The 23,419-nt window shown below is 41.1% G+C and overlaps 1 protein-coding gene across 1 annotated transcript in view; it reads left to right on the forward strand.

Moving 5' to 3' along the window:
• wdr36 (WD repeat domain 36) overlaps window positions 1–19,664 on the forward strand; it is a 31,463-nt gene extending 11,799 nt beyond the window's left edge. The window contains exons 7-23 of the mRNA XM_042059922.1: window positions 573–705; window positions 3,086–3,261; window positions 3,702–3,822; window positions 3,948–4,013; window positions 4,175–4,258; window positions 4,696–4,850; window positions 6,869–6,983; window positions 7,995–8,160; window positions 8,791–8,899; window positions 9,038–9,117; window positions 10,551–10,658; window positions 12,105–12,202; window positions 14,384–14,529; window positions 16,788–16,904; window positions 17,168–17,249; window positions 17,733–17,920; window positions 19,262–19,664. Coding sequence (XP_041915856.1) covers window positions 573–705; window positions 3,086–3,261; window positions 3,702–3,822; window positions 3,948–4,013; window positions 4,175–4,258; window positions 4,696–4,850; window positions 6,869–6,983; window positions 7,995–8,160; window positions 8,791–8,899; window positions 9,038–9,117; window positions 10,551–10,658; window positions 12,105–12,202; window positions 14,384–14,529; window positions 16,788–16,904; window positions 17,168–17,249; window positions 17,733–17,920; window positions 19,262–19,411 — 2,094 coding nt within the window. The 3' untranslated portion in view covers window positions 19,412–19,664. The remainder of the gene's footprint in view (window positions 1–572; window positions 706–3,085; window positions 3,262–3,701; window positions 3,823–3,947; window positions 4,014–4,174; window positions 4,259–4,695; window positions 4,851–6,868; window positions 6,984–7,994; window positions 8,161–8,790; window positions 8,900–9,037; window positions 9,118–10,550; window positions 10,659–12,104; window positions 12,203–14,383; window positions 14,530–16,787; window positions 16,905–17,167; window positions 17,250–17,732; window positions 17,921–19,261) is intronic.
• The last annotated feature ends 3,755 nt before the right edge of the window (window positions 19,665–23,419 follow it).

Below are 23,419 nucleotides of genomic sequence, written 5' to 3' on the forward strand. Positions count from 1 at the left end.
TAAGTTATCACGCAGCCACTGTGTCAGCTGCATGAGTGGTGACGGTGCGTTTCTGATGTCAGATTATTATGTAGGCTAGCCTACTAGACTGTTCTCACGTTGCAGCGCTTTACTTCTATGAAGTAGCATTAATCAATATGAGGGGCAGAGGGGGATAAATGTGCCCCCCCCCCCCGCGATGAAAATAATTAAGCAGAGGGGAGGATATCAAGACCAGAGGGGGGGAAATCCTACCCACCCCCCCCCACAAATCGCACCCTGTAAGTAACAGTCCTTCAGCAGGTGAGATGAATGGATGAGCAGTCTCTGAGTATGGAATATTGTAATGTTTCTCATACATGAACAACTGTATAATAATACACTGTCTGTATAAAGGTCTACTATGTCGCCTTTCATCTTTGTTGTCTGTATTCTTTCAGTGTGTTACAGATAAATATGACCGTTACATGCATTGCATGCACAGCTAATCCTGATCTGCATCTGATCCTACCATATTGTTTAATACATATTGTATTTTACAGCATGATTTACAGTAAATCTTATGTATACATGCTCTTGTTTGTATTTCTCAGACACCTGCTGTAGATGTTGTAGGTGTGGGCTTGGCGTCTGGACAGGTGATCATTCATAACATCAAATTTGATGAGACACTGATGAAGTTCCAACAGGACTGGGGACCAATCACGTCCCTGAGCTTCAGGACAGGTACGGTCATGTATATTTAGTGATCGGTAGGGTGCATCATCCGCCTTGACATATGCAAATTAATCTGTCCCTATGCTTATTATGTTCCAATGAGCAAAAAAACATTCCTGGTAAATTTTGAAGTAAATTGGATAATATTTAGGTGGTCCACCATTAACTTTAATGAATGGCCGAAATTGTTGCCAAATTCAGGAAATCGCATGGCAATATGGGGGACTATGGGGGTATATTTCACATTATTTCACTATTATCAATTTGTTAGCCAGTAGTTATTTGAATTATAACTGTATTAAGGGCATAAAGCACACAGCTCATTGGATAAACATTGGGTTTCTTTATGTTGTCATACATATTTTGGTGATTTTCTCTGTTATTTGATGAAAAACACCTTGTCATTAATCTTTTATTTTAACTGTTGTTGCTATGGTGTTAGAAAAATTATTCCAAATATCCATTATATATCCAAATTCCAGATATAGGCTACATGCGTGGGAATGTTTTGTTTAGTAGTAGTAGTTGTATCACACAGGATTTCAACATGGCTTTTAGTAGAGAGTGTATTAGTAGCCTAACTGTACGTACACACCGCCGCCGACTTGAGCTTCCAAAGAAGCTCGGGTCGCCCTGTCAAGGACGCTTGTCAAAAAAGTACAAGGAAGCTTTGGACGCTTTGGCCGCTCTGACGTGAGAGCATTCTTCTTCATAGCTCATTACCATAAAGTTGACTGACTTTCAACTTTCTGCTTGACGCTCAAGACGCCCAAGTCGCTCAAGACGCCCAAAACGTGACGCCGTGACGCCGGATTTGCCGCTTCTTGCAGCTGAGAGAAGCCGGCTTCCATTAAAAATGAATGACTTCCTGAATCTTTGGAAGCTCAAGTCGGCGGCGGTGTGTATGTACAGCAATGCCAATCCACAGTGTTCAAAATGTACTCTGTCTACAAGACAATCGTCTTGGATATTTGGTTTTGGCAGTGGCCTTGTTCAGGATGACTCGATTATCACTGGATCCCATCTTCCAAACTGTCGTCAAGTCCTCAGGTGCTTCATGTGGTATCTTTCGGATGGTCCATCAGAAAACAGAACAAAGTGGGAATCAGCAAATATCGTGTGAATGTGAAGTGATAATGACTGATCGGATTATAGTATAAACGGCAACTTCAAATATGATGTGTATTTTACAGCGACTTGGTGGGCCACATATATATTGTTTTCCAGCCTTCAAATTTGGTACTGGGAAAACCCATGACCGCAAGCTTTTATTGATGGTTTACTTTCATGCTGTTTATTGAAAATGCCTGGCAAAAGCAATTTTTATTGCATCTTCCAACAACAACAACATGTTCCATTTATATAGCGCTTTTCTCAACACTCAAAGCGCTTCACATGAGAAGGGGGACCTCACTAACCACCACCAATGTGTAGCACTCACCTGGGTAATGCACGGCAGCCATTATGTGCCAGAACGCTCACCACACACCAGCTTGAGGTGGAGAGTGAGGGAGTGAATGAGCAAATTAAAGTGGGGGATGATTAGGGGCCAGATTGAATGAGCCAGGTTGGAAATTTAGCCAGGAGTAGGGGAACCCCCTACTCTTTGTGATGAGTGCCATGGGATCTTTAATGACCACAGTGAGTCAGGACCTCATCCGAAGGACGGCATTTCCTAAAGTACAGTGTCCCCGTCACTGCACTGGGGCATTGGGATCAATCTTTTTGGCCAGAGGGAAGAGTGCCACCTACTGATCACCCACCAACACCACTTCCAGCAGCAACCTAGTTTTTCCAAGGAGGTCTCCCATCCAAGTACTAGCCAGGCCAACACCTGCTTGGCTTCAGTAATTCAGCTAAGACAAGGTATCCGTTGGTCTGGCTGCTCCCCCAAAATGTACACTACTGCCATATCTCAGGAAGTAATAAAGATAGAGACACACAACTCATACCAAATGATGCGGAAAGTCCATATTTATATTCAACTTCCATTGACATTATAGGGCTAGACCCATTAGTTTTGGCGTTATTTAAGAAAAATGATTTTTTCAGCCTAGCTTTATGGACGTGAAAACTTCAGAGGCTCGTTGGGCCACCTAAACATCAATAGAAATTCAATAAAATTTCTCATGGAAGTTTTATTTGGTTAATGGAACAAAATTATTCTAGGGACAGATTGATTTTCAATTTTTTTTCAAAAAGTGAGGCGGATGATGCACCCTAGTGATCGGATAGATGTTTTTACAAAAGAGTGAGAGATCATGGTGACTGTCCTTAACAATAAATACTTACAGTTTTACAGTTAACTGTTGTACCTGTGCATTTGAAAATATTTTTTCTATAGGACAGTCATATACTGTATAAGTCAAATAATTATTATGTCTGGTAGATGGGCATCCAATAATGGCCGCCGGAAGTCCTGTTGGTCACATTGGATTGTGGGATCTGGAGGAAAAGAAGCTGATTGGTCAGATGAGAGATGCCCATGACACAGCTATTGCTGGTTTGACCTTCCTCCTCAATGAACCCCTCCTCATCACCAATGGTGCCGACAATGCCATCAGGGTTGGTGTCTTCCATTCAGAGTCTGACAAGTAACAGTTGGTACAGTACTCAATTCTGTAAATGGAAAAGAAACAAAATGACTTAAGACAAAACATACACTATGCCAGCCTATCAAGACATTCCTCACTTCCGTGCTCTTGAGGCAATGTCATTAAATTTGCATATCAATAATGAGATATCGGTAATTTTTGCCTGAATAATGGGCTGTACCTCTAAATTGGTGAAATAAATAACTTTTTTTTTTTCAGGCATGTTTTTGTAAGTAGCTTGTTTTTATAATGGCACTACTTCAAATATAACTTAGATGCCTGAAATGCATCAGATGGCTAGTTGCAACGGTTTTATCAATGCCAACTGTGTCATATGGGAAGCCTAATTGTCTGTTACTTGAGTTACTTGATCAGGATCAGGAGATGAAACGTCATCTTTAACGTTGGCAGGTGTGGATATTTGACACTCCGGGAGCCGAGGGCCGTCTGCTCCGCTGTCGCCTTGGACACAGCGCCCCACCAACCAAGATTCTTCACCACGGCCGCAATGGCCAAACGATTCTTAGTGCGGGTTGGTTTCGCAGCCGGCTGCTTCATGAAGTCCTCTTTTATAACCTGTTTATAAACAATGTGTTTGATTTGCCCGTGTATTATTAGTTGTGTGAATGCGTTTATGGTTTTATTTCTTTCCTCAAGGTCAAGATGGCACGCTGCAGTCCTTTTCTATTGTTCATGAGCGATTCAATAAGAGTTTGGGGCATGGTAAGAATTCTGGACATTGTGTTTTCAGTTGAATATGAAAAAGGACAACATTGATTAGATGGCCCTAACCAAATACCTGGATTCATGAAACTTAGGTTTGGTCTTTGGGAATGTGAAAATGCATGCATAGTTTTGCATATTGACTTTATTTTTTTCAATAGGAACTCTTAATAAGAAGAAAGCCAAAAAGAAAGGCTTGAAATATGACACAGCGAAGCTGCCAGCCATCACATCATTTGCTTCAGGTACAATATTTTTGGACCAACACCTTTGGCACTTAACATGCATGCATGCAAGCATGGCCATTTCTTAATTTCTTACAAAGTCTTGACCTAGTATTTAGAGCTTGTTAGAGATTGTGTGTAACTACCATTGTGGAGTATTAAGTGTAGCCTGTTTCTTCCCTGCTGGATATCATTAAGATTTAGTCATTTAGCTGACGCTAAAGCGACTTACAACAATGAAGATACTATAAAGGTACAGTGGCACAAGGATATTGTTAGTGTAGCCATAAGTACTAGTCGCATAGAACAGAATAACAGTTCAAGTCGAGGGAGGGAGACGAGGGATAGTCAGGATGGGGAAGAAGGTAGTGGTAAGTGCTTGATTAAGCATGTCCAGCAGTTTGTAGTTCTAGGAGAGGAGGTACTCTCGAAAGTTCATATTATCTGCGCTGTTGCAGAGTGCGCTCGGCAGAGCGACTGGGATGGCATCGTGGCATGCCATCGTGGCCTCGTCGTCGCCACAACCTGGAACCACCAGAAGGGCTCAATGGGCGCGCACAAACTGGAGCCGGACCGCTTCCACCACAACCGGGCCCTGAATGTGCACGCCACGGTCAGTATGCACTCCCTGGCTACTAAGGCTGGCTGATATGGCTGATATTTTTACTGCATGCCAATATATATATATATATATATATATATATATATATATATATATATATATATATATATATCCTTTTTCTTGGACAGTGTGCCGACAGTGTGCTACCTGCACATACACCAAAATTATCCATCTGAGGATTGGCTGTCTTTCTCAGAAGATTTGTTTTTCAGTGATTTGCTTTCAAATCACGCCCGTCAGTAAAAATAATAATGTCAGACTACATCTAAGACAAAAAACGTCACGTCTGCCAGCATTACTCAAAGTCCTAATTCTGGTGAAACATAAATAGCCTCTGTTGAGGTAGCCTGGGCATTTGCCATTTGCTGTATTTCACTTATTGAAGTTTTGTTTGCCTGGCTGTTTGAAAATGAGTCCACACAGGCAATACAGAAACTCTTGTGCTCATCTGAAGACAAGTTGTATTTAATGTAATGAATTTTTAAAATGCTTTTTGTTGTCCAGTTTTTCCTTTTCCACTCTTGACTCCCCGACTATTGCCAGTGTTGCACCACTTTGCTGTAAACCAAAATTCTCACGGTTGAACCCTAATATTTGCAGCCCGTAATCATGGGTGAAAAAACCTGTTTGGGTAGGGTTCCCACAGTCATGGAAAACCTGGAAAAGTCATGGAATTATAATATCAGATTTTCAGGGTATTCTTTGAAAGTTTTGGAATAGTCATGACATTTCATAGGGACGTAGGTAGGAGATAGCATACATCATGTCACAGAATATGATTGCTTCCTTCGTTTATCCAGTCTCATCACATTTAATAAATGTTCAACCTATGGGGTAAATTAAGCAATGTGAAGGCTGTGAAAAGTCATGGAAATTTTTGCAGTGAAAATGGATTGGTACCCTGTTCATACAATTCAAGTGACGACTAACCCAAACTAACTAATTAACTTATTACTCCAACATTTCAAGGCTATTTCAAAACTTGTAAAATATGAACTCACATACACTACACCTAATCATAGTAACGTTAAAATGTAACGTTGTAATAGAGTTTTATCACATGTAGGATGCCTGTGGTTCACAACTTTTCATGCCAGGCCCCCCTTGTCGTCTTGATTTACACTTCTAACTGACCACTTGTGATCTCACATTTGTAAAACAATTTAAACAGTCCCATAGTGATGACGGTCATCTCAGATGTTGAACAAGGGGTGGGATTTTCCAATGAACTTTGTTCAGGGTTCTTAGTCCATTTTTTCAGTCTGACCTCACAATTTGGGAACCCCTGTCATCACATCTATTTGTACATTTATTCATTTTAGCAGACGCTTTTTATCCAAAGCGACCTATACTTGTCAATTATATTACAAGGGCCACTGTCCCAGGAGCAACTCGGGGCACAATGTTGTAAGGCGGGTATTGAACCTACAACTTTTCAGGGGACACCACCCCCAATATTATGGTATGCAATGTATTTACTTAGGAATGAAAAAATTGAGAAAATTGTGCTTGGCCGCCGTTTTGAAGGGTGATCTTGACTGAGGTTAACTTGGTGTTTTCTGCCCCAAGTGTTTTGGAAAACGCCAGTGTAACAGCTTACTTCACTATTTTCTACCTGTAGTGGGGTTACACGGACCAGTACAAGCCGTTGTCAGTTTTACATTGCCATTTTATTGCCATTGTCACATTAGCATGAGTCACATTTCAGTCTTAGTTTTACATCGTTATAGTTTTAACCTTAAGCTTATGTTGTCATAGTTTCACATTGTCATAGTTCTTGAGTTTAGATCTATGAGTGGGATGAACGACAGGGAGTCTATCTCTTTCTGTTCCAATGTCTGTCTCTCTGTCTGTCTCTCTCTCTCTCGTACTCTCTTTATTACTCTCTTACTCTCTCTTACTCTCTCTTACTCTCAGTCTTAATCTCTCCCTCTCTCTTTCTTACGCTCACTCTCTCTCTCTCTTTCTTTCTTACTCTCACTCTCTTGCTCTCTCCTTCCTTCCTGCAGGCTGTAGATATTTCCTCATGTGGGAACTTTGTGGTGGTGGCTGTCTCTACCGGGCACATTGACACGTACAACCTGCAGTCTGGCCTCCACAGAGGTCAATATGGGAAAGACAAAGGTTAGTGTTTAGCTCCTATGCCTACCTTAAAACAGACACATAATGATAACTATAATGATAACGTTAACGACAAAAAAGTATCGTTCTAGCTAAGATGAATGACAATGTTCACACATAAACTATAATGATAACAACATGAAGAATAATGTTGTTGGAGATCACTTTGACAGTGTCAGTGTCACAGATGACAGTGATTTTGAGAATAGTAAAAATCTGCCAATGAGAATCCATCAAATTTTAGGTTCACCCAAATTTTGTGTCGCCTTTAACGCCACAATTTAAGGTCATATACATTCAATTTTATGTGAATGATAAATGATTTTAAACAAGAATAAGGTGTAGGTAAATGTTTGTCTTTATTTGAAGCACAATTATATATAAAAATAACTGCTAACATGTTACTGGCCAGGCTTTGACCGCACTCTTTGCAGTACAGTGCATTGTGTTCTCTATTTTGTTATACCATAGCCTGGGAAACTGGTCTGACCAGTTTTTTCCTGAATGCATATATTTTTGCCTTTTTTAGTTTGAGTTTCAAGCTCTAGCTTGGTATGCTCTATCTCTGTCTCTGAGTCGCATGCTATCTTCGGCCTGTTGTCAGAGCATGGACCGGGAATGACAGTATTGGGCGGAACAGTAGTCCTACTTTTCTTAACGAAAAAAACTCTCTGTGGGTCTATTTCTCTTCATTTTCTGTCATCTGTTTTGTCACATTTATTTCCTTTATCCATTGCTGATTCTCTTGTGTTCACGGAGAGACAACAGATGCTAGGAAAGTCTAGGCACTCACCTTTATGATGTTAGGTGCACCAGTGGGACCCAGGAAAAATGTTAGTCGCACCCTTAGTGACTTGTGCGACCAAATTGGTCGCACTCTAGAGCACTGTCAACACAAGGAGAGAATTTCCTTATTGTCGGTCAGTGTGGACGTTAGTGTCGTTATTGTTAAAGTTATCTTTATAGTTATCGTTCCTGGTGTGAATGGCCCTTTACCTCCTCACTCTCTTCTAGCTCATGCCGGCCCGGTGCGTGGTGTGGCTATTGACGGGCTCAACCAGCTGACTATTAGTGCCGGAGCTGACCATCTCCTCAAGATCTGGAAGTTCAAGAGCCATGAGCTTCTCCACACACTGAGCTTAGAGTCCTCACCAGCCTCTACGCTGCTGCACAGGGAGAGGTAATCAGGAGGACTTTTGTCTGGTTTTTGTGCCGTTGTGTGCTTGTTTGCTTACTACACGTTGGCGATAAGTGAGGTAACTTCACTGTAAAGCGCTTTTGGTGCCTTGATAAAGCACCATACAAATGCAAGTTGTTGTTGCTTTGTGATCTTTTAATCTGTACGTATGTAAAGGCATTGAAATTGAATAATTGACTGACTTTTTGACAAAATAAGTCCTGAAAAATGTTCTCTTGTGACTAGAATAAGCAGTTAAAGATGGCGTCTGCAAGCACTTTTTTTCCAAGTGGTTCAGACTTTAGAAACAAATACAGCTGTCACATTCAGTGAATTACTCTTCATGGTTCTCTTGCCGTCCGTTCTGTGTGTACACAAGCTAAAAAACAACTAGTGTTCGTATACGTACACAATCCCGGCATTATAAATGTTAAACAAACAAGGTGGGAATTCCAGCAAATCAACAGGTTTGATTGGATTGATATGGTTGGCTGTGAGGCTCCAGAGTGGTGAAATAAGATTGGCTTCGAGGCCCATGGGATGTAATATGATTAGCTGTGAGGGTCCAGTATCAATAGCCAGAATTGCTGACTGTGCCTTTAAGATCTTGTTCTATCCTGCTACTCTCCCCAGTGGAATGCTAGCCATTGCTTTGGACGACTTCACTGTCAACGTCCTGGACATCGAGACCAAAAGAATCGTCCGCAAGTTCTCAGGACATCGTGGGCAGATCAATGACTTGGTAGCTCCCACTCTGTCTTCCACTCACTCGCTCATTTTTATCTCTATCTGTCTCTCTCATTCTTTCTCTGTTTCTGTCTCACTGATGCACTTCTCTTGGACACTAAGGACTTTCCCTGTTTCTTATCACTCCTGGCAGACGTATAGCCCAGATGGCCGCTGGTTGATAACGGCTTCCATGGACTGCACCATCCGTACCTGGGACCTCCCCTCTGGCTGGTAAGGGGTTCTGTGCGTGTTTGTGTGTTTGTATATATCTCACTTTCTCCCTCAGTGCAATTTCGAAAGAATTTTCACTGTCTTGATATCAGTCGATCTGAGTGCATGGCAGGAATTGTGCACTGAACCAGAGGAGGGCAGGCACCAACCCCTCAGTGTATTGGTTGCTGCGGTGGTAGGGCAGATTTATGAAACTTTGTTTGAACTTGCTGATGAACAGTTTGTAACATTCATCTTTGTTGGTGTCTTAAGCCTCTATTGATGGGACAGTGGAGGTCATTAGAAGGGGTAGGTGAGAGAGAGATGGGGAGTGCAAACCTTAAAATCCTAAATCCTAATCCTAAAAAGTCTGCCATATGGATCTTGCATTGTTGAAGTCTTTAAGACAACCAAGACTTTCTTTCATAATTTAAATGTAAGGTGATGGGATACTGCTCTATAGTGCACTGCAATGACCATAGATAAACACTGAGGTAAGTCTCAACTGCATTGTACACGTTTCGGTCAGTACAAACAGCAGTAGTCTTCCAACCAAAATTCTTCTCTCTGCCTCCCGACAGACAGTTACAGCGGGTGGGCTTTCTTATGACACGTCTGTGTAGGTGGAATGGAATAGATTATGTTGTTGTTCTCTTCTACAGATAATGTTTCATTGTGTGCATTTCTGCAGCATGATACAGTTTCCACTTGACTTGACATAATCTCGCTATCCAAGTGGAAAAGGCTGCTAAGTCATCATTCAGTTATTGGGCTCAGTCTGTGTCATACAGTAGAAATGTTTTTGGAAAGGTTGTCAATGAAAATGTTTTGATGTTATTCTTAAATCCATGTGTGATGTGGTTTTCTCATCAGGAGGAGGTTGAAGATGCTGTAATTTCCTGACCGCATTAGCTATAGCCAGTCGCCCCATGCTTTTGATGTTGTTTTTCAGATTGAACACGGTTTTCCTATGTTATCTAGATGACCTTTTATGTTAAATTGACCAACATTCAGACTCAGCGAGAAGGGTGACATCACTTATGATTAAGGGCTTTATTATCAGCGCTGTCAGGGAGTTCTCTCGCGTTGTCACTCTCTGACTACGGAATCCCCCGATCGGGTCCACTGGGCCAAGACAAACCTGTGGTTAAAACTTCTCTTATCTCGGCATGTCTAGTTTCATCTCTCCTGTATGCTCACATTATCAGTTTATTTTCTCTTGAAGTCTCTCTTCAATTTCAAATTCCAATACGTTCCATTGGTATCACTGTACAGTATTACAACATTGCTAAAACAATGCCATGAACATATGAAGTTTAAACATAAAAAAGAGAAAAATATTTAACATGAAGTAGTGCAAGTAGGTTATAAAAACAAACACACAAATTAATAAAATAATAATAACACACTTTCTTTGTCTCCTCTCTCCTCCATCTTACGTGGTCTCTTTTCAGTTTAGTGGACTGCTTTCTGGTGGACGCTGCAGCAGTAAGCCTCACAATGTCCCCCACAGGAAATTTCCTGGCGTCCTCTCACGTCGACAACCTGGGTATCTTCTTATGGTGAGAACTCATCAATGCAGGGGACAGAACTTCTGTGTGTGTGTGTGTGTGTGTGTGTGTGTGTGTGTGTGTGTGTGTGTGCGCGTGCGTGCGCATGCGCTGACATTTGGAAGTAGAATTTCAATCTGAGCCTAAGATTGACCCCTCAACTTTCACACTAACATTTGGAAGTAGAATTTCAATCTGAGCCTAAGACTGACCCCTCAACTTTCAAACTAACACACGGAAGTAAAATTTCAATAAGCTTTAATCTTTTTTTTAATTGAATCTACAGTTCAGTGTTTACTACATGGGTCCTTATAAGTATATATACTTTTTTGATCCCGTGAGGGAAATTTGGTCTCTGCATTTAACCCAATCGGTGAATTAGTGAAACACAAACAGCACACAGTGAACACACAGTGAGGTGAAGCACACACTAATCCCGGTGCAGTGAGCTGCCTGCTTCAACGGCGGCGCTCGGGTAGCAATGAGGGGTTAGGTGCCTTGCTCAAGGGCACTTCAGCCGCGGCCCACTGGTCGGGGCTCGAACCGGCAACCCTCCGGTTACAAGACCAGAGTCTTGTTTTTATTATTTAAAAATTATATAAAAGCTCATCATCAAAATGGTGCAAAAAAAGGCCATTAATGTATAAAGCACATTTCATACTAAAGCTATTCAATGAATAAAACCTAAATTAAGAGATGAAAACAAGAAAAGATGAAAATATGATTAAAAGAAAGAAAAGTACATCAAATACATTAATTAAAAGAATCTGCAAAAAATAGAATGAAAACATTGGGCACCAATATTGAATCTGGAACACACAGTTAATAAGATGACTGTGCTGCGGAAACTGTGGTTATTGTGATGCCGGGTGCAATGCTGGGTGCAATGAAGCAGAAATTGGCTGAGTAATTTGTAGCCTTTCTTTAACATCTTGAAGAACACGATTGGAAGTTGCCGTTAAATGAAAGTCGGTCATCTATGATTTTCATGAAATTGAGTGACTGAAGGAATTCATGTACTGTGGACTTCCTCATCTGAACTTCATGCACTGACCCACCTCTGTTGGTGTGGTGGGTGGTGTTGCGTGGTATTAGATTAGCAAGATGTTTTTCTCAGTAATGAAATTACACTACATTAGTTTGTGCTGGGCGATATTAACCATATTAAACGTGTAATACGAGTCAGAGCCTAGTGTGTTAAGTAAACAAAAATAGTACAGTGCATTTGATCAGTTGGGAACAGATAAGACTTAAATCTAGACTTGAAACTGGCTACAGTTGGACAGGGTAGGCATAGGACAGTAAGCTGTTTTTCTTTTAACGTCTACTATACATCATTAATGATCATTTTAAGATTTAAAAAAATAAAAAATTCTCAAGTTACCGGTCATAGTACTAAATTAAAAGTGGTGATTGATAAACACATTTTGAATGTTGTGTTGTTTCATTTTAATCCAGGTCAAACAGTACCTTGTGCAGTGTGGTGTCACTGCGCCCCCTACCTGCAGACTATGAGCCTGCAGTTGTCATGCTGCCTGGGACATTCCCCAGTCATGGTAGGTCAATAGAAAAGCATACATGATGCACAATGAACAACATAGACCTCTGAAGTTTGCCTACAAAACCATCTTTGCCCATATAAGGAGGTTTGGTATCTTGCGATTTTTTTTCTATGGGAAAATAACATGAGGATTTTAAATTATCACACCTATTAAACTCTAGCGGGGACAAAGAAATCTAAAATGCAGACTTTTTGCTTTACACACTTTTGTCCTCTGCCTTCGAGTGGGTACTGTGATCTTCGGTATGTTAAGACGGCGAACTTTGATTTTTGCTACCCTAGAGCTTGCAATACAACTTGCCATAGGTAGGCTTCAATAATGAATTATATATATGTCCTTATATGGGCAAAGATGGCAGCTTTGGCTTCTTTTTGTAGGCGAACTTCAAAGGTCTATTCTAGCTTGTTGAGCAGGTCAGTTGTAAGGCCCTTACAGGGGCACATTGATGATTGTAAAGTCTACATTGTGAAAGTTTTTGTTGTGATTTACCAGGTATTCATCTACATTACGTATAATTTATTAGTTTGTATCAGCAACAAAATTATTTATTACCACACTAAGTTTCCTTAAAATATGGATGTTTTAAGTTAACATTTTAGAACCTTGATGAAGGCTGTTTGCTGAAACCTGAATCGTCCTGAATAGGATGTAACGGTATGAAAATTTAACCTCACGGTCATAGTGACCAAAATTATCACGGTTTTCGGTATTATCACAGTATTTCTAAAAGTGTGTTCAATATGTTCAGAAAGCACTAAAAGGCCTACACAAGCTAAAATAAGTTTAAAAAAGTGTCCCATTCACTTTTTTCTTCATGTTTAATTGGCTATATGCTTATAGCTTAACTTACCCTACCATAACTTGGAGTTTGCTATTTCTGTTATTTAGATCCAATGAGTGAGACCAAAGTAAGTGTTTGAAATAAAACTTTAGGCTACTGTATTCTCCTGATAACGTGAGTGGAATGGATTTAATGTGGACGCGAACATAATAAGATGCAGAGTGGCTACATAATACAGTGCACATTTTGCAGTGAAAATGTTCCGCCTTTTAAAATCAGGTGTAGCCTAATCCGAATCGTAGTTAAAACCATCAATTAGACAACAGAATCAGTATGGTACCAGTTTTGTTTCATTGTTATCGTCAACATTTTTATCGCGGTTTACCATTATACCGGTAATCGTTACATCCCTAGTCCTGAATAGAGCCCGACCAATAATGGGATTTTAATTCCAGTTTCCAATTCCAGTTTCGATATTTGAGGATTTCAAAAACCAATAAACAATAAATTGTCCTATATTTATTCAACACAATGCAAAAATCTAATCTAATATGTAGATTATTGAAAAAATCTGATTCGTTTTTTTTTTTTTTTACCATTAACAGCATTAAACAATGCAAAAATGCTGAAAATTGCAAAATGTAAGATAATGTCCATACTCTCATATGACTAGCGGCTTGAACACCTGTCACCTGTGACTCTTCTGCAGAATGGCTCTGTTGCTTGTTGATTGGCGCCCATGTTAACAGGTTACAACAGCCACACTGCCTCCACGGTAACCGTGTCTCAGACGCGGCTTGAACTAAGCTGCAACCGCGACTCCGCTAGAAAATAGAAGGGATGCCTATTTTTCTGTTTCATGCAAGCGCTTCTGTGCAGGAATATATTGAAAAGAACTCCATATTAAGGAGTGTGTGCAGTCCATATTAAAGGTTGTATCAGCGATAGCGGGGATACGTCACTTCTGTTGATGTTCAAACAAAACAGAGAGCTAGCTCGCTACTCCTTCCCCCTCCCTCCCGTGCAATTAAAACTCTCCTAAACGCACATCTCGTTGGTTATTGGCTGAAACACTTTATTTTGCCTTTGAGTGGGTTGCCAACCCTTGTTGGTAGCAATTGTTTTTGTATCTCGGAGCCTAAGCTGCTTACAGAGATGCGTTTTTTTTTGACAGCCTGCTTATGGGGCAGACAGCTAGCGAATCGTTAGGAAAGATTAGACGAATGTGATCATTTATGTTTGGGCCTTGTTTGGGCCTGAAATCGCTGATACAACCATTAAGTCAACTTTTAAGCAGAGATGTGAATATTGAATCCATGCTTGCCTGTTTTCTCACCTGAGCCGTCACTAGCTAGCTTCAGCACAGTCATATTTTCCTGTGTTTTGTTTGGTAGACGATGAAGATGAGGAAGAGGAGGACATGGACAGCTCTGAGCTGGCCGATTACATCTCTCCAGCGCAGCTTGACCAGCACCTCATCACCCTCTCCCTGCTGCCTGACTCACGCTGGAAGAACCTGCTCCATCTTGATGTCATCAAGGTGTGTGTGTGTGTGTGTGCGCGCGTATGTGTTAGGGATGCAACGGTACACGGAATGTTATTGAACCGAAGGATACGATAAAATAAAGAAAAGAAACGTTCGCTACCAAGTCTCTCAAATGTATCTTAAGTGAAACTACACATCAGATGGTTCTACTTAAGTTTAATGTGTTCTTGCAGCCCATTCTTTCCATGTTTAATGTTTAATGGAAATCGGCCGGTAGCTTGGCGTCGTCCTTATAGATAGATAAACTATGAAAACCGCACCAAAAACACACTTAATATCTCCCAGATAGGCTAATAATAAAAGCTGGAGTCACATTTCCGGGTGTATTTGGTTACTGTCTTAGGATTCTGTCACGATGGAAAATTGTTACAGTGTCATAGTCAGTTATATTCAATAATATCAGCTACAGTACCCTTCAGAATTATTCGACTCAAAACGGGTATAGAAAATTATCTTTTGGTGATTTATTGTAATTTTATTCTGAGAAAAAGGGAAATCTCATGAAGAAATAAATAATTTAAACAAAAACATCTTTCTGATATTACAATAAATCACCAAAAGATTACTTTTTATACCTGTTTTGTTTACCAAAGGTGCCAATAATTCTGGAGGGTACTGTATAATGTCCCCTCCATACACATTTAGGCAAGGCAATTTTATGTATATAGCGCATTTCTTACCAAGGCAGTTCAATGTGCTTTACATCATCAGTAGGCCTAACATCAGTGAGAGGAATTTAAAATATATTGGCACAGACACCCCAGCTCTCTCCACTGATAGTTGCACAAAGCAATTGAAAACTAATGAAAAAAAATGTAGTTAATTGTTTAAATCTGTGTTTTTTTTATATATAGTAAAATACCGAAACTGTTACTGTGGCCCAAAAACTGTGATATGTATGGGATCGTACACTGTACCGTTGCATCCCGTGTGTGTTTGGGGGGACACGGGGAAATGGGGACATAATCATGTATGTGTGTATCTCTCTCCGTCTGTGTGTGCACATGCAAAATGAGGTTACAGTCGTGTTGTGTGTTGTGTGATCACACTTATGCTGAAAAACAGAAGGTGTCAGATGGAGATGATTCTCCATCTCGTGTCTGTCTCTCCGTTTCTCTTTCCCACTCTTTTTTTTTACACACCAAGTGTTCACACCAACCAGACAAATTATTCTTGTTAAACTGAGGGGAAACCATCAAGTAACTACCTCTCAGTGAACTACAAAGCAAACTTAAACTTACCTCATATCACACAATATATACAAGTCTCAGCCCCGCTCTTTATTAGCATATCCTTTTCTTAAGTTCCAGTCCTTCCTGGCAGTACAGTAATTTCCTGTGTTTTAGCCGCATTGTGTATAAGCCGCAGGACAGTGTTAAAAGAAACAAAACCATATTAATACCATATTAACTGTATTAAACTCATAGCTGAAGGAATTTGCCAAAATCAATGTATAAGCCGCAGCTAATAGTTGGGAAATTACGGTATGGATATGGAATGGATAGCTTCTGAACAAAACTAAGTATGCTGTTAAATGCTACTCAGACTTAAGGCTGTTTTATGCTTCTGTGTCGACTCCATGCATTGACTACGCCGCTGCCTCTGTGCCGGTGAAGTTCTGCGTCGCCTGTGTCTACGTCGCTCACTACAGAAACGATAGTCAGAATGGCGAACTCCATTGGCTGCCGTGCTGAAATATTAATTTTATTTGTTTGGCCTTCTCTTGCTTAGATTTTGTAAAAGTTATCCAGAAATATACTATATAGAAAACATTAACAAACATTATTGGACATAGACAAACGGATAACCCCGTTATTGTAACCAAAATATGTCTGAGCTTATTTGCAAAGCTTATGTCAGTGAACTAGCATGTTGCTACTCCCCACAGTAGGCTGCTTGAAGCAGCAGCTATCAACACACAGGGCGAGTTGACCAATCACAGTTCTTGCAGTCTGCGTTGTAGTCTGAATCGCCTCTACGCAAAGTTAGAATTTTTTGGTGGTGCGCGTCAGGCGACGGCGGAGGGTTTGGAGGGGGAACACGGCGACGCACAGGGTTTTCTGGGGCTACGCCGTCGATTCGACGCAGAAAGATAAAACGGCCTTTAGTCTTTATTGCTGCATGTTTACTGCGGTTCTTTAGAAGCCTCTGTGAAACGGCCTCACGTCTTTTCATTAAGGGTTTTGAATGATATTCTCAGCCAGATGAATGAACTAATGAATGTATGTGTGTGGTTAATAATATTATCACAGAAAAGAAACAAGCCCAAGGAGCCTCCCAAAGTGCCGAAGGCGGCACCCTTCTTCATTCCCACCCTCCCTGGCCTGGTGCCCCAGTTTGCTCTCCCGGAGGCCCCCCAGGAAGATCAGGTGAGAGACACACACACACACACACACACACACACACACACACACACACACACTAAACACAGACACACGCTCAACACAGACACACAAACACTTTCTCAACAAAGAGACAGTTAACATCTGTAGTGCTTAGACTCCCCAACATTGTCCACTTAAACCAGGCACTCAAACTGTGAATTACAACTTTTATCAGTCGCTTTGCAAAATGACTTGTGTTGCCATGTGTATTTGTTTAGGCTTTATATTTATTCTGTTTCTCTTTTCAGTCCAAAGTCTTTAATTTTGGAGTTCTGGCCCAAAAGTCCCCATTCTACGTGCAGTTGGAGAAGGCTTTGCTTAGCAACAACTGTAAGTGAAACTCCAAGTCAGGTCACTGACATTGGTCTGATGACTGTTCCATCATTGTTTCATCACTGTTCTGTTCGCCTAACTATGATCAGTGGAACTGACTACGCCAGACGTGATAGCGGTGCGAATGTTAAAAAAAACTAAAATGTGAAAAACATAGACCAGTCTTCAGTCACGCGTCCATTGTAGCCCCCCTGTAAGAGTAAATCACCATGTAATTGTTTGAAAAAATGAATGTTAACATAGAATTGCACTGATAAATTATAAGTAAATTTCATGTGTGTGGGAATGTGTTAATCAGTTAACAACAGATGGCAGATTCACTGAGGACTAAATACTCATTGAGGAAAAGTCCTTCCCTCCATTCTTTGATACTCCTCCCATTCTCTCCCTCACTATTCCCCACCCCTGCAAAGTTGAGAGCTCTGACTGTGTTTATTACATGTAATGAATAGGACTTTTATTTGTTTGTTCTGTTCCCAGACGATGAGCCCCTGAATCTGCTGAAGGAGATGGGCCCTTCGGCCATCGACACCGAGCTACGCAGCCTGGCCCCTGACATGGGCGGAGACGTGGACACTCTGACGGCCTTCCTCAGGTTGATCAGCAGCATGTTGGACTCCAGGAGGGACTTTGATCTCGCCCAGGCCTACCTGGCCCTCTTCCTAAAGGTACCGCACTGCCGTGACGCAGAACCTCACCAAACAAAAATTGCCCAAGTTAGTGGACCTTTTTCACAGCAGCCATTAGCCACGTTTACATGGACACTTTTAATCTGATTAGAAATGGAATAATGGCTCAATCGGAATAAAAATTCTCATTTAAACACTTCAATCAGAATAAAAATGCCTGATCCGATCAGAATTTTAATGATAAAAGAGGTGGTGTATTCCGCTCCTATTCCAATTGAACAGCCATGTAAACAATCAATCAGATTGTCTGCTGTATCTTCTGAAGGAAAAGGAGTCAACAAATGCTATTCCGATCAAAGATTCTAAAGCGCTTGAGAGCTCCTGATCGGAATAGAACATACATCATGTACAGTAAACAGACGGCACACATTTTTCAATCAGAATAGTTTAACCGGAAAGGCAAAAAAAACTGTCCATGTAAACCCACCTACTCTGACATGAAACAGTAGGGCAAGCTCTGAGCAAATAGCTCTGTAGTAAATATGAAACAGAGAGTTATCTTTCAGTGAGGGGTCAGGGTTGATTCTACAAAGTATTTTTTTTTTTTTTTTGAGTTTCAGAGTGCTTCGATGAGGTTGCTAATTCTTACTGCTTATTGCTTGGTTGCCAGTCAAACTCCATGATTTCACCAAATTGCAGCATGTGGAAGTCAACTCCGTTGTGAGGTCCTAAGTGACTTCCCCTCCCTTAGCTGTAACACCACCCCAAAACCCCTGCTATGACAGCAGTGTCCAACAGGTGGCAGCAGAGACAACCATATGGTTAGATTTTGAAGTGAATTGTGTAACATGGCATTTTTGTCAGTCACCCACTATTGTGGGAGTTCTAGGAATGAGCTGATATATCTCGCTTAAATGTCCCAGAATCAGCCTTGCAGACATTTATCTTTACCTTTTGAATGAATTAATTTACATAGTTAATTAGGAAGATGCTTTGAATATGCTTATAATGCTTTCTAAATGTAAAATATAATTCTCACAGTGTGGGCTACAGTTTCTGTCAGTGTTACAGGTGATTTTAATTCAGGGTGACTCATGTCTGTAGCTGGAACACAGGAATGCTTTTCTTTCTTTTTGTCCCCCGGTAATACAAATATTAATAAAGAGCCTGTGAGGGTGGATGAGCAACCTCAGCTTCTCTTCTGCTGTCGTTTGCGCTCCTTCCCTGATTCAGGGTCTCCACACAAAAGTCAGGACTCCAGCCAATGAATGCGTTATGACTCATAGCTCACAGTTTATTACGGTAGCGACGGCAGCTCACAATGTGTTTTGTGTTTTTTTATTTTTTTATTTATTTGTTTGTCTTGTTGTTTTTGTTCAGCTGCACCTCCGCCTGCTGTCGACGGAGCCCACGCTGATGCAGGAGGCGGCACAGGTCTCGCAGAGGCTGGAGGAGACCTGGAGCCACACACAGACTCAGCTCAACCAGAGCCTGTGCTTACTGCAGTACATGAAGAGTGCCTTACTATAAACACACATGCTCACACATGATGAATGCACACTTGCACACACATACAGGGAGATGCTCACATTCACACATATGCACACGCACACACACACACACACACACACACACACACATCCCCCACTATCACCCCCTGCCCCCTCACATATGCTCCCTGTGTTGTAACTGCAAGAAGTGGTTGCATGCAGTCCTCATTTTTGTATTGGCGCGTTTTATATTGTGCTAACTGTGTAATATAAATATAAATATTGAATGGTAATTATGAGTATGATGTCATTTTGTCATATCATTTTCCTATTTCAAATGCTTCTGTTTTTTTTTTTGTTTTTTTTTGTCAAAACAGAATTCTTTTCCCTTAGTATTAATTATGCCATTGGGTGGCATATGATTTTATCCTGTCTCTGAACAGGCAGTAATGATAGTATGTCAAAGACAGGAACTGTCATGAAATATAAGTGCTTACTGTCACAGTGATAGTCACACTCTTTCATGTTAGCTGCTGAGTATCCAGCTTTTCAGGCACGCTGCCAGCATGTGTAATTGCAATGACAGAAATATTTTAGCATAGTGCTGAGGATGAGTTCATTCCGTTCTATGCTAGATTCTCAAAATCGCTGCTGGTGCTGATGCATCTAGTCCACTGTGTGGGCTGAATCCTCCAGGAGTCAAGGCAGCACACTTAAGAACTAGATGTACCGCAGAGCGGTACAACATATGACCGCCGCCCAGTCCAGCACATTTTTTCCACAAAAATAAATCACGCTGAAAGGCCTATAGGATTCTAACTGTCTCACTAAATTGCATTATCCACACTCAATTCTCACTGGTATCTGCTAGACAACAAGTACCAAAACATGATTAGTTCATAGATTTCACATGTAAAATTCATTTTATACAACCCCACCTCCATCTTGCCTGTTCATAATTCTGAGAAATTCTTGAATTGTGTGCATGTACATGTTTATGTTATGTGTGTGTGTGTGTGCTTGTGTGTGTGCCTGCGTATGTGCCTGTGCGTGCATGCGTACATATGTCTACTGTGTAAGTATGTGTGTGCGTGTGTATCTGTTTGTGCACATGTGCACATGAAATGGGTTAACATGACCCCTGGAGGCAAACATACGGAAAATGGTCATCCTAGGCCCTACAGTTCTTAAGATATTCACAGGGAACTGTGTCTGCCCTACCCTTCTTTCGGGGGGTCCAGTCCAGCGGGGGGGCTACAGATCAAAATGAAAAACGACGGTTCCATGCTATCCATGTGGGGTTACATGCCCACCAAGTTTTGTGTACCCCGGTCTTTCAGTGTCCCGGGAATCCTTGTTGGTGTACATCACTAAATGTACACATAAATTATTTTATTGTAAGGCCCCCCATGAACGAAAGTACACAAAACTTGGCATGCATTCGGAGGGTGTCATAATGATCCTACACTTTTAATTTCGTGCAGTTTTGACCTTGTCAGCCAGAGATATTGTGATGAAAACACCTATTTTTTTTCTTTTTAATTTTTAACTAGGTGGCGCTATACATGAAATAAGTGGTAACGGGATGGGTTGACATGCTCCCTTAAGACCAACGTACATAAAAAAGGTGGACCTCCTAGGCCCTACGGTTCTCGAGATATTCACAGAAAACTGTCTCCGGCCACCTACAGGCCAGTTGGTGTATAGTAACATAAATTAATTTATTGTGTGGCCCCCCATGAACGGAATTCCACAAAACTTGCATACAGAGGGTGTCATAATAATCCTACACTTCCAATTTCGTGCAGTTTTGACTATGTTAGGTCACAGATACCTGCGATTACAACACCTCATTTTTACTTTTTTGTGTTTAACTAGGTGGCGCTATACATGAAGTGAGTGGATATGGAATGGGTTGACATGGCCCCTTGAGATCAACATAAAAAAAAAAAAGGTCCTCCTAAACCCTACGGTTCTCGAGATATTCACAGAAAACTGTGTCTGCCCTACCCTCCTTTCGGGGGTCCAGTCCAGCGGGGGGGGGGGGGGGGGGGGGGGGGGGGGCCTACAGATCAAAATGAAAAACGACGGTTCGATGCTATCCATGTGGGGTTACATGCCCACCACGTTTCGTGTACCCCGGTCTTTCAGTGTCCCGGGAATCCTTGACGGAAATTTGGGCATGCGAAAAAGAAAAAGAAAAACAAAAATCTGACTAAACCTATATGGGTGCTATATGCTATCAAAGATCCTTGATTACTAGCTCCGCTTTAACCCTCTCTGATGCTATGCTTCGCTGCGCGGCGGTCATAATAATAAGAATCAGAATGATTGGCCATTGTTTTGTAGAGACCAAGGAGTTCCCAGCTAAAATCCAGCACACTTCTGCTGCAGTGTCATTTTAAAACTTTGAGTGACCTAAAACAGTCATGACTAATAGAGAGCAGTAGCCTACCACATAGTGTGTGTGTGTGTGTGTGTGTGTTTGTGTATGTGTTTGTGTGCACACGTGTTTTTGCAACACTGTCACATAAGTTGTTAAATGTACATTTATTCAGACCCATTATTATGCTTGCAGGCTTACTCCATGCTAATGCATTTGGAAACTGAACTAATCTACATCATGCCATGGCAGGCTAAGTTCTAATCAAACATTTCCTTGCTTTAACATTGAGTGTACCAGCAGCAGGAATCTTACACAGATAGCACGACATCGAAATTTACAGGCTTAACCTACTTGAGTGTGGTGTGTGGTGTGTCGAGTTGCATAGTGTGAGCGGAGCGCAGTGGGCCTCGGGAGAGCAGAATGAGACCAGCGTGATTCTGGGGCAGGACACACCGAGGAACTCGCCAGATGAATCAGTGTGAGCTGGATCAGAACGGGGCCAGCGTGTCCCTGACACAGCTGTTCTGCCAGAACGCTGGCGGCCCGAGAACGCAGCGAGATGAAGCCCAAGTCTGAGTAACAACCCTGGTGTGTGTGATTGTGAGAGTGTGTGTATGTGTGTGTTTGGATGGCAGGGCCATCTGAATGGATGGGTGTGTTAAAAACAAGTTTCACCAAATCTATTTGTTAGTCAGTGCTTATTAGAGAGAGAAATCTGGGTGATCCTTCAGAGTCAATTCATTTTTCAGTCTACCGAAGTGAATAGTCCAAAAATGTCCACAATTACAAGTTCACCCATTGAAATGTAAAAAAATCCAAAAAAGTCCAAAACTTATGAGGATACAACCTGTATATAAGTCTAATTACTGACTTGTGTCATGTCTCCATTGTAAGTGGAGTGAATAGAGGAACTGAGAGGTTTGTTATTTTTCACATTGGTCTGTATTTTGCACAGAGCAGGTAGCCACTGAGCAGATGGCTTCTCTGTGTGGTGGCTCATGCAGCAATGCCTGGCTTGAATCTTAAAGGACAGCCAGCCATGCTGGGCACTGTGGATCCTGTGCCCAAGAGGGGGATTGGCCTTTTTGTTTTGTCTTGTGCCATTATATTTTGAAAATATAAAAATATACTTGTTTTCCAAGTATCTCCACATTCTCTTTTTGTTGAAACATTTCATCAATATTCAGTGTTCTCAATATTAAATATACTAGCCCAATAGATTTGTTTAAAGGTGAGTGAATCTTAAGCATATTCTTTTATTAAGATGAAATATCTTATAAATGCTCTTTTGCTTTTATTCATGAATCATTTTTCACATATTTATGTACTGAGTATAATTATGAAGGAAACTCATTTATTAAATCAAATTCTTCCTTTGTAATAAACTAGCCTACTTACAGATTCGTGACTTGCTAATAGGATATGAATGATTCCCATGTGCAAACATTCGCCATGCACCTGCATGTTATTTACATAGCCTATTTATCTGGAAATATAAGCTACATCATTTGTATTTGAAAGAAATTAGAATAAATTGCCCATTTGGGCAATCAGTGAAAGGATACGTTCAAGCCAGAGGCAACGAAAACTCCCCAGATCATGATGGATATTATGTAATTATGTTATTGTGACGTGCGGTGATTCCAGGTAGCCTAGAAGTGT

This window comes from Alosa sapidissima, chromosome 13 (assembly GCF_018492685.1).
Source record: "Alosa sapidissima isolate fAloSap1 chromosome 13, fAloSap1.pri, whole genome shotgun sequence".
In the NCBI taxonomy this organism is placed as follows: Eukaryota; Metazoa; Chordata; class Actinopteri; order Clupeiformes; family Clupeidae; genus Alosa; species Alosa sapidissima.